The following is a 14877-nucleotide window of genomic DNA, read 5'->3' as shown; positions in this document are numbered from 1 at the left end:
CAAACACTGTTAAGTCAAGCTGCCACCTTTACTTTACTGAAAAGGACATAACTGCACAGCGGTTAATGTTCCATGTCCTTCATCTAGTCACTTTGCGGCATATTCTGTATGAGTCTGAGCATTAGCAAGACACAGATTCATAACAGCTTAGTGTACATAGTGTGCATTCTGCACCACTCCTTGCTGCTGTGGGTTGCCATATATATATATATAGGTTGCCATTTATATATATATATATATATATATATATATATATATATATATATATACACACACACACACACTATATTTAAAAAGCATCTATGCCCTGGGTCTTGATCTGGTTGCCTTTTGCTTCTTGATGGTATCGAAAACACACAGTTACAACTTCAGATGAAAGTTGTGACCTTAGCATGACTCATTCTGGAATAGTTACATAATCAAGCACCAAAGCGTTCATTAGCAAGAATCACACCTATTACTATACAGCAGGAAATGACTGCGTGTCCACAAGCCAGCAGCCGTAAAGGAGCACACAACTATTGTAACTGTTCACGAGGACTTGTAAGTGTTTCATGATATCAACAGAATTTCCTTACCATTACAGTGTTTCGCTGGTATTGCTTCTTTTAGTATGTGAATAGTAGTCACAAGTGGAAGCATTGAACTCTATGGAAGGATAGCCAGCTCAAAGCCACAAAGCCACAAAGCCTCCCCCACAAACATGCACACATTAGACGTAAGAATAAGGCTTTGCAAGGCAGAGCAGGTCTTTCTGGCCATCACCCTGAAGCCCTAGGAAATGCTCTCTAGCAAGGTCTCTCTAAATTCCTTGTAATAAACAAAAAATCTGCCCTTATTCCCTTATGGGGGCAACTCCCATCTCTTGCGGGGGTGCAATTAGTGCCAGCACCGTCCGTTAAGAGTTTGGGTGTAATCTTCGATACCTCCCTCTCTATGGAGGCGCAGATTACAGCTATAACAAAGGCGGCATTTTTTCATCTCCGCCAAGCTAAGCAGTTGGCCCCTTATCTCTCTCGCCCTGACCTAGCCACTGTGATCCATGCGACGGTCACCTCCAGACTGGATTATTGTAACTCGCTCTACGTGGGGCTGCCCTTGAGACTGACCCAGAAACTCCAGCGGGTGCAGAATGCCGCAGCGAGACTCCTTATGGGGTCTTCGCTGCGAGATCACATTCATCCGGTACTATACCAGCTGCACTGGCTCCCGGTGGAGTACAGGATCAGGTTTAAGGTGCTGGTTTTAACCTTTAAAGCCCTATACGGCCTAGGACCCTCGTACCTACAGGACTGCCTCTCCTGGTATGCCCCACAGAGAAACCTACGGTCTGCAAATAATAACATCCTCAAGGTCCCAGGCCTCAGAGAGGTTAGGCTGGCCTCAACTAGAGCCAGGGCCTTCTCGGCTGCGGCTCCAATCTGGTGGAACGCTCTGTCACAAGAGACTAGGGCCCTGCGGGACCTGACATCTTTCCGCAGGGCCTGCAAGACAGAGTTGTTCCACCAGGCCTTTGGTCAGGGCGTAGCCTGACTCCCTCCTCTGGCAACCTGCACAGAATCTTGCTTAATCGGTTGCCATTAATTTGATTTTAATTAATTTTTATAATGAAATATTTTTAGAATGTGTGATTATTTGATTGTTTGATTATTTGATTATTGTTAGCCGCCCTGAGCCCAGCTTCGGCTGGGGAGGGCGGGATATAAATAAAATTTTTTATTATTATTATTATTATGGGGGACACAAGAGCCCTTACAGAGTCCTTTGTAGGTTCCCTATTCGTTGGAGAAAATAACAGAGGCCAACCAGAGAATATTGAGAAGCAAAGCAGCTCGTAAGCCTGGTCTTTATTGAACTGTTGCAACAGGGTGCTCCCCCCACACGCAGGAAAGGAGGAGGACCCAGAACAAACATGTGCCTACCCTTGTATAGACATTTTAAATTGCCTTCCCTGGAGCTCAAGACCACCCCTCTATACATCATACATACATCACAGAAGGGGTGTAACTCAAGACCACCCCCCACAAACATCATACCTACATCACAGAAAAGGCGGTCTACAACAGAAATCTGAGTGCGTTGTTTATCTCCTGTCTGGCAGGTTACCTGTTAATGGTCACTTGACTGGATACCCTGGGGAGCCTGGCCAGTCTTTTGTAATGACAAATACTTAGTTCCTGAGCCAGGTCACAGGCTCACCCTATTCATACACAGACATACCCTTAAGACAGGATTTGTGAACGAAAAGACAATGGGGAGGCTTTTCCATTTTCCTTGACTTTGCAGAGAAATATCTGAGGTCAATTTGGGAGGGACAAAATGGTTTCAGGACTTTTTCTGTGGGGTTTCAGACATGTGGTTTATATATGCAGTTATATGCAGACATGTGGTTTATATATATATGACCTTAATTTTTTTATTTCACCTTCATAACAGAATATAAGGCTTTCTGATTGTTTTGAATGGTCTTCCAGAGAGAAGCAGAGTTTCTGTTACTGGAACTTGGCTGTTGTTTTGATAGCCAAATGTTGCTCAAGTGTGTTATGGTGTGTGCCTTTGCAACGGCAGTTTCTCCTTGAAGTTTCTTTGCTCCAGTACAGCCACCTTAAGGTTACTGACAGTGTGTCTTGGGAGGTTGAAATGTTCCCTTAATCCTTTTTTCAATATTGCCGCAAGCCAAGACAATGACATTTGCCCTCTCACACACCTTAGGCGGCAGGCCTGTACTTGCTTATAGGCAACCTCCCAACACAAAACAGTTACTCACCGGTAACAAAAAGGCACGTGACAGAGATAAGGACACAGGTACCAGCACCTGTGGCATATATAGACTTCAATGCTACCCCCATTTCTACTCTGGAAACACTACTAATTATATCATCCCCAACATCAGGGGATTATTCAGCTGCTCATTTACCAATGCAATATATGCAATATGTAATTTTGCATGGTTCACAGGGAAAATAGGCTAGCTTCTATGCAAAGGAATAAATGGGTGCAAATTTCAGCCTCATAGGGCACCCTGTAACTGTATAAAAAAGTTCTGTATAAAAGAACTTCAAAGGGAAACTGCAGCATGAAACTGCTGATTTAAAATTTGTTAGAAATTGTAATGTTCCCTCTTGTGGATTGAATCACCACAATGGATTTTTTTTCATACCACATGTGTTAATTGGTTGTTTGTGTTAATTATTACAGCTGGTTCTTTGAGTATGTACAAATGGCCAGTGTTAATAATTGCTTTAAAACGTCACTGTGTGTACTTTTCTCCATTTTTTCCCCTTCTTGGTTTACGATCTTCCTCCCAGCCCTGTGTATATAAACCTGCAACTCATAATAGTATTTAATGCATCTGATGAACTGAACCTCCATCTGCAAAACCTTATGCCATAAAAATGTCTTAGCCTTTAAGATGCCACAGGACACTTTGTTGTTAATTCAAATAGTAAAGGATCCATCTCAAGTTTGACAATTTTTAGTATGTTGTACACATTTATTGTTCTTAGCACTGAATTTTTAGAGGTAACAAAGAATATTGTAAATATTAAACATTTTTATACTCCATTGGTGACAATCCTATGTATGTTTCCCACTGTTTATGCTGATTGATAGAAGTACACAACATATGGTGCAATAAATGCACAAATAGAAGCTTAAATATGCTTTCCCCAACATCTGCTTTGTAATCAGCTATGGAACCACAGTTTGTGGGTCTTCTACATGCACAGGGTACCTCTGCATTTGTGCACTGGGCAGATGCCAACACTGAGACATATAGAGAAACTTCTGCTTGTATGAAACTCCAAGAAAGTGCACATCAGAGCCTCACATGTGCCTACAGACTTTGTTGAGTGTTCAGGTAGGTATAGGGGTTCCTCTTGGTAGTTCTACCACCCTCAAGAGGTTCTGGAGATGGCAGCCTGGGAGTGGGCATTCTCTGTGGCAGCCCATCCCAAAGAGGTGTGTCTGGCACCTTCATCATTTGGGTTTTTGTCATATGCTGAAAATGTACCTCGTTACCCTGCCTTTGACACTGGAGACATATTTTAGAACCCACCCTATTTTCGTGACTGTAATTTGTTTTAACTTATTTTAATATTGTTTTTCTAAAATGTTTTCTAAAATGTTAATAATAATAATAATAATAATAATAATAATAATAATAATAATAAAATAAAAATAAAAATACCCCGCCCTTTCCGGCCCAAACCAGGCTCAGAGCGGCTAACATCAAATGTATAACACATTAACATAAAATCAGGCAATCAATTAAAGTACATCCTAAAATCAGATCAGGATCAGAATAAAATCCAATCAGATGGCAACCCACAGATTAGGGTTGGAACCTGCTATTGAACTGGTGGTGAAGGGTGGGTAGGAAATATGTTGTTGTTGTTGTTGTTGTTGTTATCATCTTCATCATCATTCACCCCAATTCAGTGACTCTAGCTTAGCATATATCCACCATAACCCCTCTCACTGGGAACTCCTAAGCAAAATTCCAAGTATTCAGTTTATTTTGGAGCTCATAATGGAAGGTTTACTGGGGATCTACAACCCTGGCTATCGAGGGGTAATGATTTAACAATCATATGAAACTCTTTTGGGTTCAAAGCCATGTGTTAATCATCATCTCAAAAGTTTCACAAGCTTGGGTTTTCACACTGGTTTGTGTGAGTGAGTGACTCCTCAGAGACGCAGGAAGGTGGAGCAATGAATTCAGCATAAGAACCCTGGGAGTGGCTACAGTCAGGTAAACTTCTAGTAGTAAGACGAGCTACTGTACACACAGCTTAACTTGATATTGTTGGTGGCTGCATAGGACCACAGCCACAGCTTTGAGAAGTTTTTTTTTTTAAAAAAAAAAAGCAGCAGCAACAGCCTTGCTCTACCTGAAGAAACAATGGCTATACGGGAAGGAAATGGCAGCTTTGCCAATAGCTACAGGAACCCTGCATTTGAGGTAAGATGAAAAGGTTTTCATTCTGTGGAAGGCTAAAATGGCACGGTATGGTTTTAGGGAGCTTATCTGATCAACAGGGACAAAGGATTTTGCAATCCCTGGTACACCTGCCAAAATGTATCCTATCTGTGCTCTTGACCAAAAGGCTGAATACAATTGGGGCATTGTGAACAGAGGCTTCAGTCACTGCTTTCTTTGTCACTTACTGTATCACTATAGCAGACAGAACAATTCTTGGCATGTTTATTTTTTTTGTTTTAACTTTGGAGCCTTGTGAGTTTTGCTTACAGATTTTAAACATTCTCCTGCCTCCTGCTACCTTTCACTGACTGAAATTGTGCTCAGCAAATTATCATGGTCATTTTGGCTCTACGCCTGCTTTGGTAGTGTGGTAGGGTGGCGCTGTGGGTTTCAACCACAGAGCCTAGGACTTGCCGATCAGAAGGTCGGCGGTTCACATCCCCGCAACGGGGTGAGCTCCCATTGCTCGGTCCCTGCTCCTGCCAACCTAGCAGTTTGAAAGCACGTCAAAGTGCAAGTAGATAAATAGGTACCACTCTGGCGGGAAGGTAAACAGCATTTCTGTGCACTGCTCTGATTCGCCAGAAGCGGCTTAGTCATGCTGACCACATGACCCGGAAGCTGTACGCCGGCTCCCTCGGCCAATAAAGCGAGATGAGCATTGCAACCCCAGTGTCGGCCACGACTGGACCTAATGGTCAGAGGTCCCCTTACCTTTACCTAAAGTGGTTAGAGTGCCAGATTAGGGACCATGGAGTTATGTGGGTGACCCCAAACAAGGCAGTCACCACTTCTCAGCCTAACCTACCCCTCATGGGGTTGTGATGAAGATGAAGTGTGGAGAGGGAGAAAAGTGGTTACATGATCCTACGAAGGTAGAGATAGGGTACACCCATTTCTCCCTCAGGTAGAGCTGCTACCCAGTCAAGAGAAATAGCCATAGCCTGTACCATAGAGTTCAGTAACAATGCAACTGCTTTGCACCCCATAAGTCCAGGTTCAATTCCTGGCATCTCTGAGTAGGAACAGCAAAGGCCTTGTCCAGTGGGGTAGCGTGGGTTGTCAGCACCCGGGGCAAGGCAAGTAATTTGCGCCCCCTAACCCGGGCGAGGCAAGTAATTTGCGCCCCTAACCCCTAACCTGCCACCGCTGCCAGCTTCTTCTTGCTGCTGCCTGGGCTGGGGTATTTACGGTAAGGTAGCCACGGTGGCGGCGGTGGGTCCGTGTCAGGTGATCTGAGGCGAGTTGCCGCTGGCGCTGCCGCCCAAACGACACCGCTTGCCCGGAGGAGGAGGGCAGAGAGGCGAGGAAAATGCAACATGGCCCAGCAGCTGCAGCTGCAGCTGCAGCAGCAGCGGTGGGGCTGTGAGGAGGGGCTGCCTGGCGCGCCCTCCACGGCCCTGACGCGTGGGGACCGCGGCGAGTGCTGAGAGCCGCTGCCTGCCGGACGCGCGCACAGCTCGTCGGTTCCGCGAGACATGGGGCTCTGCTACAGCCTGCGCCCGAGGCTCTTCGGCGACTCCGGAGGCCCCCAGATGTTGCACCCAGTGCGGCCGGCCCCCCCCTGCACCCCCCACGCTACACCACTGGCCTTGTCTGAAACTGCAAACAACTGCAGCCCATCCGTGTAAACCAGGGGTGACTGGCAGATAGGAAGGCATAAGTAGGAAGGATGTGGTTTTCCTTCCCCTTTTATCCAGCTATACTATAATCTGCATGGTCAGAGAATGAGCCAGGTTGAGCTCTAGGAGGAAAGAGAAGCCAGGAACAATTGCCTATCTGCTGTGCTGATTTAAAAAAACAGGCTTTATGATTAAGCAGTATGCAAATTTTGTTAAATAAATAAACCAAATGGGTACAACCCTTCATAACAGTGAGAAGAAATACAAATGTTTGTAAAGTATTTTGGGATTTAACATTCTAAGATGCAAGGATCAGAACCTGCTTTTTAAATAAACCCATCATTCCTTACCCCCCCCATTTCCTCAAAAGTATGCTATCTTTAATGTAGCAGCAATATGCCATTAAAAAAAAACCCAATGTAAAATGGATTATTTTCTAATAGTTTGTAGTACATATCATGACATAATCCTCTCTAGGTTTACCAGGTCAGGAGCATCCCAGACCTTGATATTTCAGAGCCCCAACCTGAGACCCATAGCTGTCAACTTTTCCCTTTTCTTGCGAGGAATCCTATTTGGAATAAGGGAATTTCCCTTTAAATATGGGAAACATTGACAGCTATGCTGAGAACTAGGGGAGTGCCACACATGGGGCAAGCCCAGTGAGGTAATTAAGATTGACACATTAATCACAGTCTCTGAGAGCATATCATTCAACGGAAGAACCGGAAATCTAACAAATGAGAAAGTTTGTCGCTGGCTGATAGAAACCTTAGCTCAAAGGGCTTGCCGATCAGAAGGTCGGCGGTTGGAATCCCTGTGACGGGGTGAGCTCCCGTTGCTCGGTCCCTGCTCCTGCCAACCTAGCAGTTCGAAAGCACATCAAAGTGCAAGTAGATAAATAGGTACCGCTCTGGCAGGAAGGTAAACGGCGTTTCCGTGCACTGCTCTGGTTCGCCAGAAGCAGCTTAGTCATGCTGGCCACATGACCCGGAAGCTGTATGCTGGCTCCCTCGGCCAATAAAGTGAGATGAGCACCGCAACCCCAGAGTCGGTCACGACTGGACCTAATGGTCAGGGGTCCCTTTACCTTTACCCCATTTCCCAGTGCCAGTGATCAAAACCGGTGTGCCTTGTGGCTACTTTAACTTTTAAAAAATATGGAGTTAGCCAATCACAGACTTCCTGTATCCTGCTGTGTTTAGACCCAAGTTTCACACCTTAGGGATGCACTAAGAGTTTAATCATTAAGCTTAAACAAAGAGCATCATTCATTCATTCTAGAGTGTAAATAAGTGAATTATCAGCTTATATCAACTGCATACAGCTATCTACTTCCCAATGGTCAAAAGGTCATAATAGGAATGCTTTCTAGGCTACTAATGGGAGTGGCCTTGCAGTGACAGTCTTTGTTCCCTCCCTCCCTCTATGTTTGGAAAGGGCTTTTCTAAGACCATCAGCAATTAACAAGTGGTTAATTGCTTTAGCTCCAAGCCAAGAAAAGCTTCACACACTCATTTCTGCACAGCAAAAGGTTCTCAAACACAGATACACATGGCAGGCTATTTATGTTAATTCTAGCCAGTTGGCTATCATGAGTAATTTGAGGCAGCATAGGTTGGCTTCCCTACCACATACACACACACACACACACACACACAGAGAGAGAGAGAGAGAGAGAGAGAGAGAGAGAGAGAGAGAGACTGAAAGTTGACAGTACAGTGGTACCTTGGGTTACATGCGCTTCAGGCTACAGACTCCGCTAACCCAGAAATAGTGCTTCAGGTTAAGAGCTTTGCTTCAGGATAAGAACAGAAATTGGGCTCCGGTGGCGCTGCAGCAGCAGAAGGCCCCATTAGCTAAAGTGGTGCTTCAGGTTAAGAACCGTTTCAGGTTAAGAATGGACCTCCGGAACGAATTAAGTACTTAACCCGAGGTACCACTATAGTAGGAAAGGCTCTTGCATCTGAATTCTCCCCCTCTGCTCTGAAACAGTGAGAAGACCTCCAGTCCTGGGGCAGAATAGGGAATGAGGAAGCTACAGCCACAGAAGATGGGAACAGCTATAATGCCTCAAAGAGAATGGAGAATTTGGGCCAGGGGGTTGTTATCCACAGCAATTCTAGGTGTGAAATTCAATGCAGCTCTATGTAAGGAATGCATGCACAGAATACTCATGCAACATGGTCCACTTTCCTCCCTTCTCCTCCTCCCTTGTATCACATGCACACACCTTAAACCTGTTTCGGGAATCCTTCCAAGCACCCACTGCAGGTTTAGGGGGTGAGGTGCATTGGGGGTGGGAGTCTCATTGCATGAGCAGACCTTGTTCCATGCATGTAACAACTTAGTTGAATCCAACCCTGTGAGCCCAAGAAGACGAAAGCAGTCCTTTAAGTAAGCTACTTTGGAGATTTGATGCAAAGCTGGCATTCCCCTAAACCTGGTTATACCTTTCCTCTTGCGTATCTATCATACTGTCATACTGTTCTGGTTACTTAAGGTTCAGCTCTCAGAGAATGTTCTCACTGGTAATATATATGATAAGTAATTTTTCCCATGGTGTACACCCCTGTTCTTCATGTCCCCTAGCTCATCTCTCACAGAGCAGGTTTTGCATGCTTTTGAAGCATTACAGACACCATTCATTCTATTATTTCTATGTCATTTCCAACACTCTGAAGGCATACAGACATGAAATATGGAGACTTTCCAGCATGACTTTCCCTTAGGGCATAGCAGATATTTGAACATTCCAGTAAGAGGTTCTCTATTCATTTCAAATGGGGGTTGTGAGGGATAATTTCTCAGTGGATTTTGCTCTTGTGATATAATAGTATTCATTGTTCTTTTTCTTTCTAAACAAATCTTTGCCGTGAGCTGCCTTGACTCACAAAAGTGACACAGAAAGGCTGGAGTGGAATATTTGAGTAAATAAGTAATTATTTTTCAAATAGGGACTTGCCTAAGACCATGCAGGAAGCTCACACCAGAAGTGAAATTTCAAGTGGGGATTGTAGTGTTTTTTTTACACTTGTAGTGTTTTTTTTTCCGCTCTGCTATGCGGAACTGTGGCTTCTTTCACAAATGTGCCTTTCCCGTCAGCAACTGGGCAATGCAAATCTCTTGAGGAAATACACGTTTCTCTGGCTTAAACTCTGATGCCAAAATAGGACCGCCCATATATCAAATCCTGAACTAATGTCAACCTCCTGAATAGTAAAGCCTCATAATCCAGAGTACAGCATACAATTAAGCAAAAGAGTGATTTCTGACTACATCAAAGATAAGGGTTGTTTGTTTTTTTCACAGACAGGGAACTGCATTTCCTTCTGGGCAATTTTCCTTGGGGTCAAATGCCAGTGATGGGTAGGAGCAGAGGCAAACATGGGCAGAACAATGAACCTGTATTTTACCTTTGAACAGCAGACTAGTTCCTACACACACTCATACAACCCTCTATATCCTCTATCCAGACATACAAGCAGCATGATCAGCATTATCAGAGTGCACAGTTAAAATTTAGCAGGTGGGGGGACAGTCAATAAGGGAGCAAAACAGGAGCTGTGCAAACACATTCACCTGCCAGGGAGGGGCCAGGTCCAATTCCCCATTCCTGATCCAGAGTCAGAAACTTAGGCTGGGTTTAAAGGTAAAGGGACCCCTGACCATTAGGTCCAGTCATGGCCAACTCTGGGGTTGCGGCGCTCATCTCGCTTTATTGGCCAAGGGACCCGGCGTACAGCTTCCAGGTCATGTGGCCAGCATGACTAAGCCTCTTCTGGTGAACCAGAGCAGCGCACAGAAATGCCATTTACCTTCCCGCTGGAGCAGTACCTATTTATCTACTTGCACTTTGACGTGCTTTCGAACTGCTAGGTGGGCAGGAGCAGGGACCGAGCAACGGGAGCTCACCCCATCGCAGGGATTCGAACCCCCGACCTTCTTATCGGCAAGCCCTAGGCTCTGTGGTTTAACCCACAGCGCCACCCGCGTCGCGGTTTACACTGGGTTTATACTGTACTTATAAAACATATTAAATGCACACACAAACAGCAGCGGAAGAAGCCGCTCGGGGGCTTGGGGCAAGTCACCCATAGGTGTGGGGTGCACTGCGGGGCCTCTGGAGTCTTCCTGCCTCCTCCCACTTCCTGCCTCCTCCCTACAGCTGGGGGGGGGGAGGCAGGGGGCAGACCATTTGGGCAGCGCGGAGCCTTGGTGCACCCAAGCCACCGCATCTCTCCCAAGAGAGATGCATGACTCTGGTGCGCCGCATTCCCCACCATGACTGCCACCCTGCATTTTGTCACCCCCCTCAGTGGTGACATCTGGGGCCGACCGCATCCACAGCACCCCCCTTCCTCCGCCCTTGCACACAAACACACACAGATAAGGGTTGCTGGGAATTGTGACTCTGAGGGATAAACCACAGTGCTTAGAATTCTTTGAGGGAAAGAACATGCTTCAAATGTGCTTTCTTTTCAAATAAGTTTTATTCGTTTTCCAATATTCTCTCAATAATACCCAAATTATAACATTATCAATTAATTCCAGATCAAATGTGCTTTAAAAGAGCCCGTGAATCACTCTGCCTATTTGGGTAGTATCTTCAATGCTTTTGTTTTGTTTTGCTTTTATACATTTGTTGTACATTTAAGGCAGAGTTGGTGAAGCCGTGACCCTCAAGATGTTGCTGTACTCCCCAAGCCTATCTTCAGCCCCAGCCAGCATGGCCAATGGTTAGGAATGACAGCAACCTCTGTAGTGGCAGGTTTCATCCCTCATTTAAACAATACAGCCTAAGAGGCTTCTCACACAAATGCAAGTGTGCACAGAGAAGGCTCTATAGAGACTTTCTAACAAGTAGGTCAGAGGTGGAGATGGTTGCCCAAAGAACAGAATTCATTGAACCTGAATGAGCATCTCTAAAGGGCTCAGAATTGCTCTCCTGTATCCTACAGCTGAGGCAGGATGATGGCAATATGCTTTGGCATGAACTCTGAACCAGGAACCTCTTCAGTAAAAGCCAAGCTGTTTACACTTTACTGTTTACCTTGGCTCCAGTGTGCCCCCACTGCTATTGTTCGAAGCTGAGCAAGCAGCGCATTAGTCACAATCCATACCTATCAAGTAGTTTCTTGACAAATGCTGCTGTTTAGCATTTCCCCCCTCAAACAAGCTTCCATCTGCTTTGAAAATGTAAGCTGCAGTTTGTCAATTGGAAGTCTACTCAATAGTCATCCAGAGTAGATTCCAATGTATAGTTAGCAGAGTGAAAACTTAAACACATTGCAGGATCCCCCAAAATAGACCAGAGGCAATTGTATTCCATCCAGCAAAGCTTTACTGCTACTGAAGGCAAATGAGCATAATGATCACAAATCCAATACGATCAGGATTGGCACTCTCCATAAGAAATCCAGTTGCAGCAGACTTAACTTAAACTTACAAGTTACTTATAATAAGCATATAGCATACTATGTACAGAACACCACACCAGAACAAGAGACAGAAAGAGAAAATGTGAAAGCCATGCTTTCAAAGTCATGGACTTTGAAGACTCGAATTCAGAATGCAAGGGAGAAACGCGCTAGGAGGAAGGCACACTTGGCAAATCCACACCGTGATCAACTCCAGCCCGGGAACCAATGTCCCCACTGTGGAGGGACGTGTGGGTCCAGAATTGGCCTCCACAGTCACTTACGGACTCATTGTTAAAACCGTGTTTATGGAAGACAATCTTACTCAGCTACAGGTGATCGCCAAAGAAGAAGAAGAAAGACAGAAAGACAAAACAGAACCAGTTTAAATCAGCTGTACTCAGCTTCCCAGAAGGAATAACCCAAACTTCAGGAAACTTCTGTTTGCTTCTTTCACACAGAGAAGCTTCCAGAACCCTCTTGAATTAAGTAGAATAGGGGGAAGAAACTCTACACATCAGATCAACACTTTCTGCACCAAGAAATGCAAACTGACACAGTTAAGCTGAGGTGTGTACATTTGTGACATCTGTGGTAATGCATCCTTGTCCCCTCTGATGTGTACAGCAACATAAAAATTTTACTTAAAATTGTTTTAACAAAATGCAGCACAGGGAAAGTACTACATTTTAAGCCACTGGTGTGTACTAGCCCAAGTTCCCAAGAAACCCTCTCAGATATTCATATCCGTGAACCTTAGGTGATCCCTTCCCTTTTTGTTTCTGTATCATTTTTGCATACCTGCCTACATGACTAGTGGCATGCAATTATCTTAAAACATGCATCTGACACAAGCAGTTTCTTTAACCTGGGCAGGATCTGTTTTCATTAAGAACTTTACATTTTCATTTCCTGAAGGCCATGTCAGAGCTGATGATTCAGAAGCCACTCCTGCCCTCGGGATAGAAAGAAAAAGTATTTGCATATGGCATAGCAGTGAAGTCAGACCTATAATCATGCTGCCATTGTGACAATGGCAGATTGGGTCCAAGGAAGCAGTGCTTCTTTTCATGGCCTTGATCCAGAACAGAGAACTGACTCATTTCAGTCACAAAGAGAGATTCTAAAGAAGCACCAAGGAATCCAAGCATTGCCTGGTTATGTCTAGGACCCATCTTTGCTGAGAAGTGTGATCAAACACAAAGGAGAGCAGGGCTCCTATACCTTGACCAGTTGTGTCATGTTGGACATTTTGGCATGCACAACTCATCATGCGGATGTGATAAACAGCTGCATCTGTTGAAATTGCTCTATATGATGAAATGGAAGAAGAACATCACCTTCCTTTGTTCTTTTATGGTCACCCATAAAGGTACGGCTAAGGGAGCTACGGCATGTTTAGGTACGGCTAAGGGAGCTAAGGGAGCTGGGCATGTTTAGCCTGGAGAAGAGGAGGTTAAGGGGTGATATGATAGCCATGTTCAAATATATAAAAGGATGTCACATAGAGGAGGGAGAATGGTTGTTTTCTGCTGCTCCAGAGAAGCGGACACGGAGCAATGGATCCAAACTACAAGAAAGAAGATTCCACCTAAACATTAGGAAGAACTTCCTGACAGTAAGAGCTGTTTGACAGTGGAATTTGCTGCCAAGGAGTGTGGTGGAGTCTCCTTCTTTGGAGGTCTTTAAGCAGAGGCTTGACAACCATATGTCAGGAGTGCTCTGATGGTGTTTCCTGCTTGGCAGGGGGTTGGACTCGATGGCCCTTGTGGTCTCTTCCAGCTCTATGATTCTAGGATTCTATGATTGCAGCTTTCACAAACCTGGTGCCCTCCAGACTACAACTCCCATTAGCCAGATAAGAAGGCGTCCTTCCAAATGTTCTGGTTCCACAAAAGCTCTAGGCAAAATTGCTAGTGTGATCTTTACAGTGAATTGGAGACCACAGGTTTTGAAAAAACATTGTAAGCAAGGAGAAATTATAACCAAAGGGCAACATATAACAAAACCACATGATTGTTTAGACTACACAAGCCCACAATCTAAGACTAAACTTTAAACAGCTGCCAGATACTATGTAGTTCAGGGTTTTAGTATCTAAGTTTACAAGTATAGCTTTACCCACTTGTGAAGAACTATGAGAAACGGGGGGAAATTGCATCAGTCAAAATTTATGTCAGTAAAATATTATATGCATATGAGCTCTGGCCTATTTGGAATCTGGTACAGCTGCCAACTTTCCAAACAACCATGGGAGTTGTGCCTTTAACAGCAGTTATGTAGACATTAACAGACATTAACACAGGAATGGGGACTTGTGGCCTTCCAGATGATGTTGGGACTACAATTCTTATCATCGCTGACTATTAGCCATGCTGATTTGGGACTCTTAAGAGTCCAACAACACAGGTTCCTTATCTCTCCCACAGTTTAGTTCAGTATTTTTTGTGGACAGTCTAGACGCCTGTTGTGGGACAACTAATAAATCTTTGAGATGGGTCATGGGGAAACTGAATTAAACTGGACCAGAATACTATGAAGTCAGTACTAAATACTAGGAATCCTTAATTCTGCAGCTCCCGCTTCATCCATTAGGTGCCTCCCATGGTTCCTATAATGCTGTTTGAAACCTCCAGGTATAGGGCAGTATATAAATTGAAACAACAACAACCTGCTCACCAAAATTCACAATCATCCTTTTTAGAAGGTCAAGCTGTGTAGATGAGTAGCAGAGGGTCGACAGCACTGTCTATTCTATGCCCTACAAGAGCTCACTTGAACGTTGTAATAGCAGACAATACAACTGCAGGCTCTCACGTAGACAAGTATGGTGTTTCACTGAGGATGAATG

The 14877-nt window shown here is 44.6% G+C and overlaps 1 protein-coding gene across 3 annotated transcripts in view; it reads left to right on the top strand.

Annotated features, from left to right (window-relative positions):
• Nucleotides 1-4790: 4790 nt before the first annotated feature.
• Nucleotides 4791-14877, top strand: part of SLC28A3 (solute carrier family 28 member 3) — a 52742-nt gene continuing 42655 nt past the window's right edge. For all 3 annotated transcript variants that reach the window (XM_081880992.1, XM_081880991.1, XM_081880993.1), the window contains exon 1: nucleotides 4791-4963. In XM_081880992.1, the coding sequence (XP_081737118.1) occupies nucleotides 4904-4963 (60 nt within the window). In that variant the 5' untranslated portion in view covers nucleotides 4791-4903. The remainder of the gene's footprint in view (nucleotides 4964-14877) is intronic.

This window comes from Podarcis erhardii (assembly GCF_964252035.2).
Source record: "Podarcis erhardii genome assembly, chromosome: 11".
NCBI classification, from domain to species: domain Eukaryota; kingdom Metazoa; phylum Chordata; class Lepidosauria; order Squamata; family Lacertidae; genus Podarcis; species Podarcis erhardii.
The sequence above is the reverse complement of the archived record's forward strand: the minus strand, read 5'-3'. Positions and strand labels throughout refer to the sequence as shown.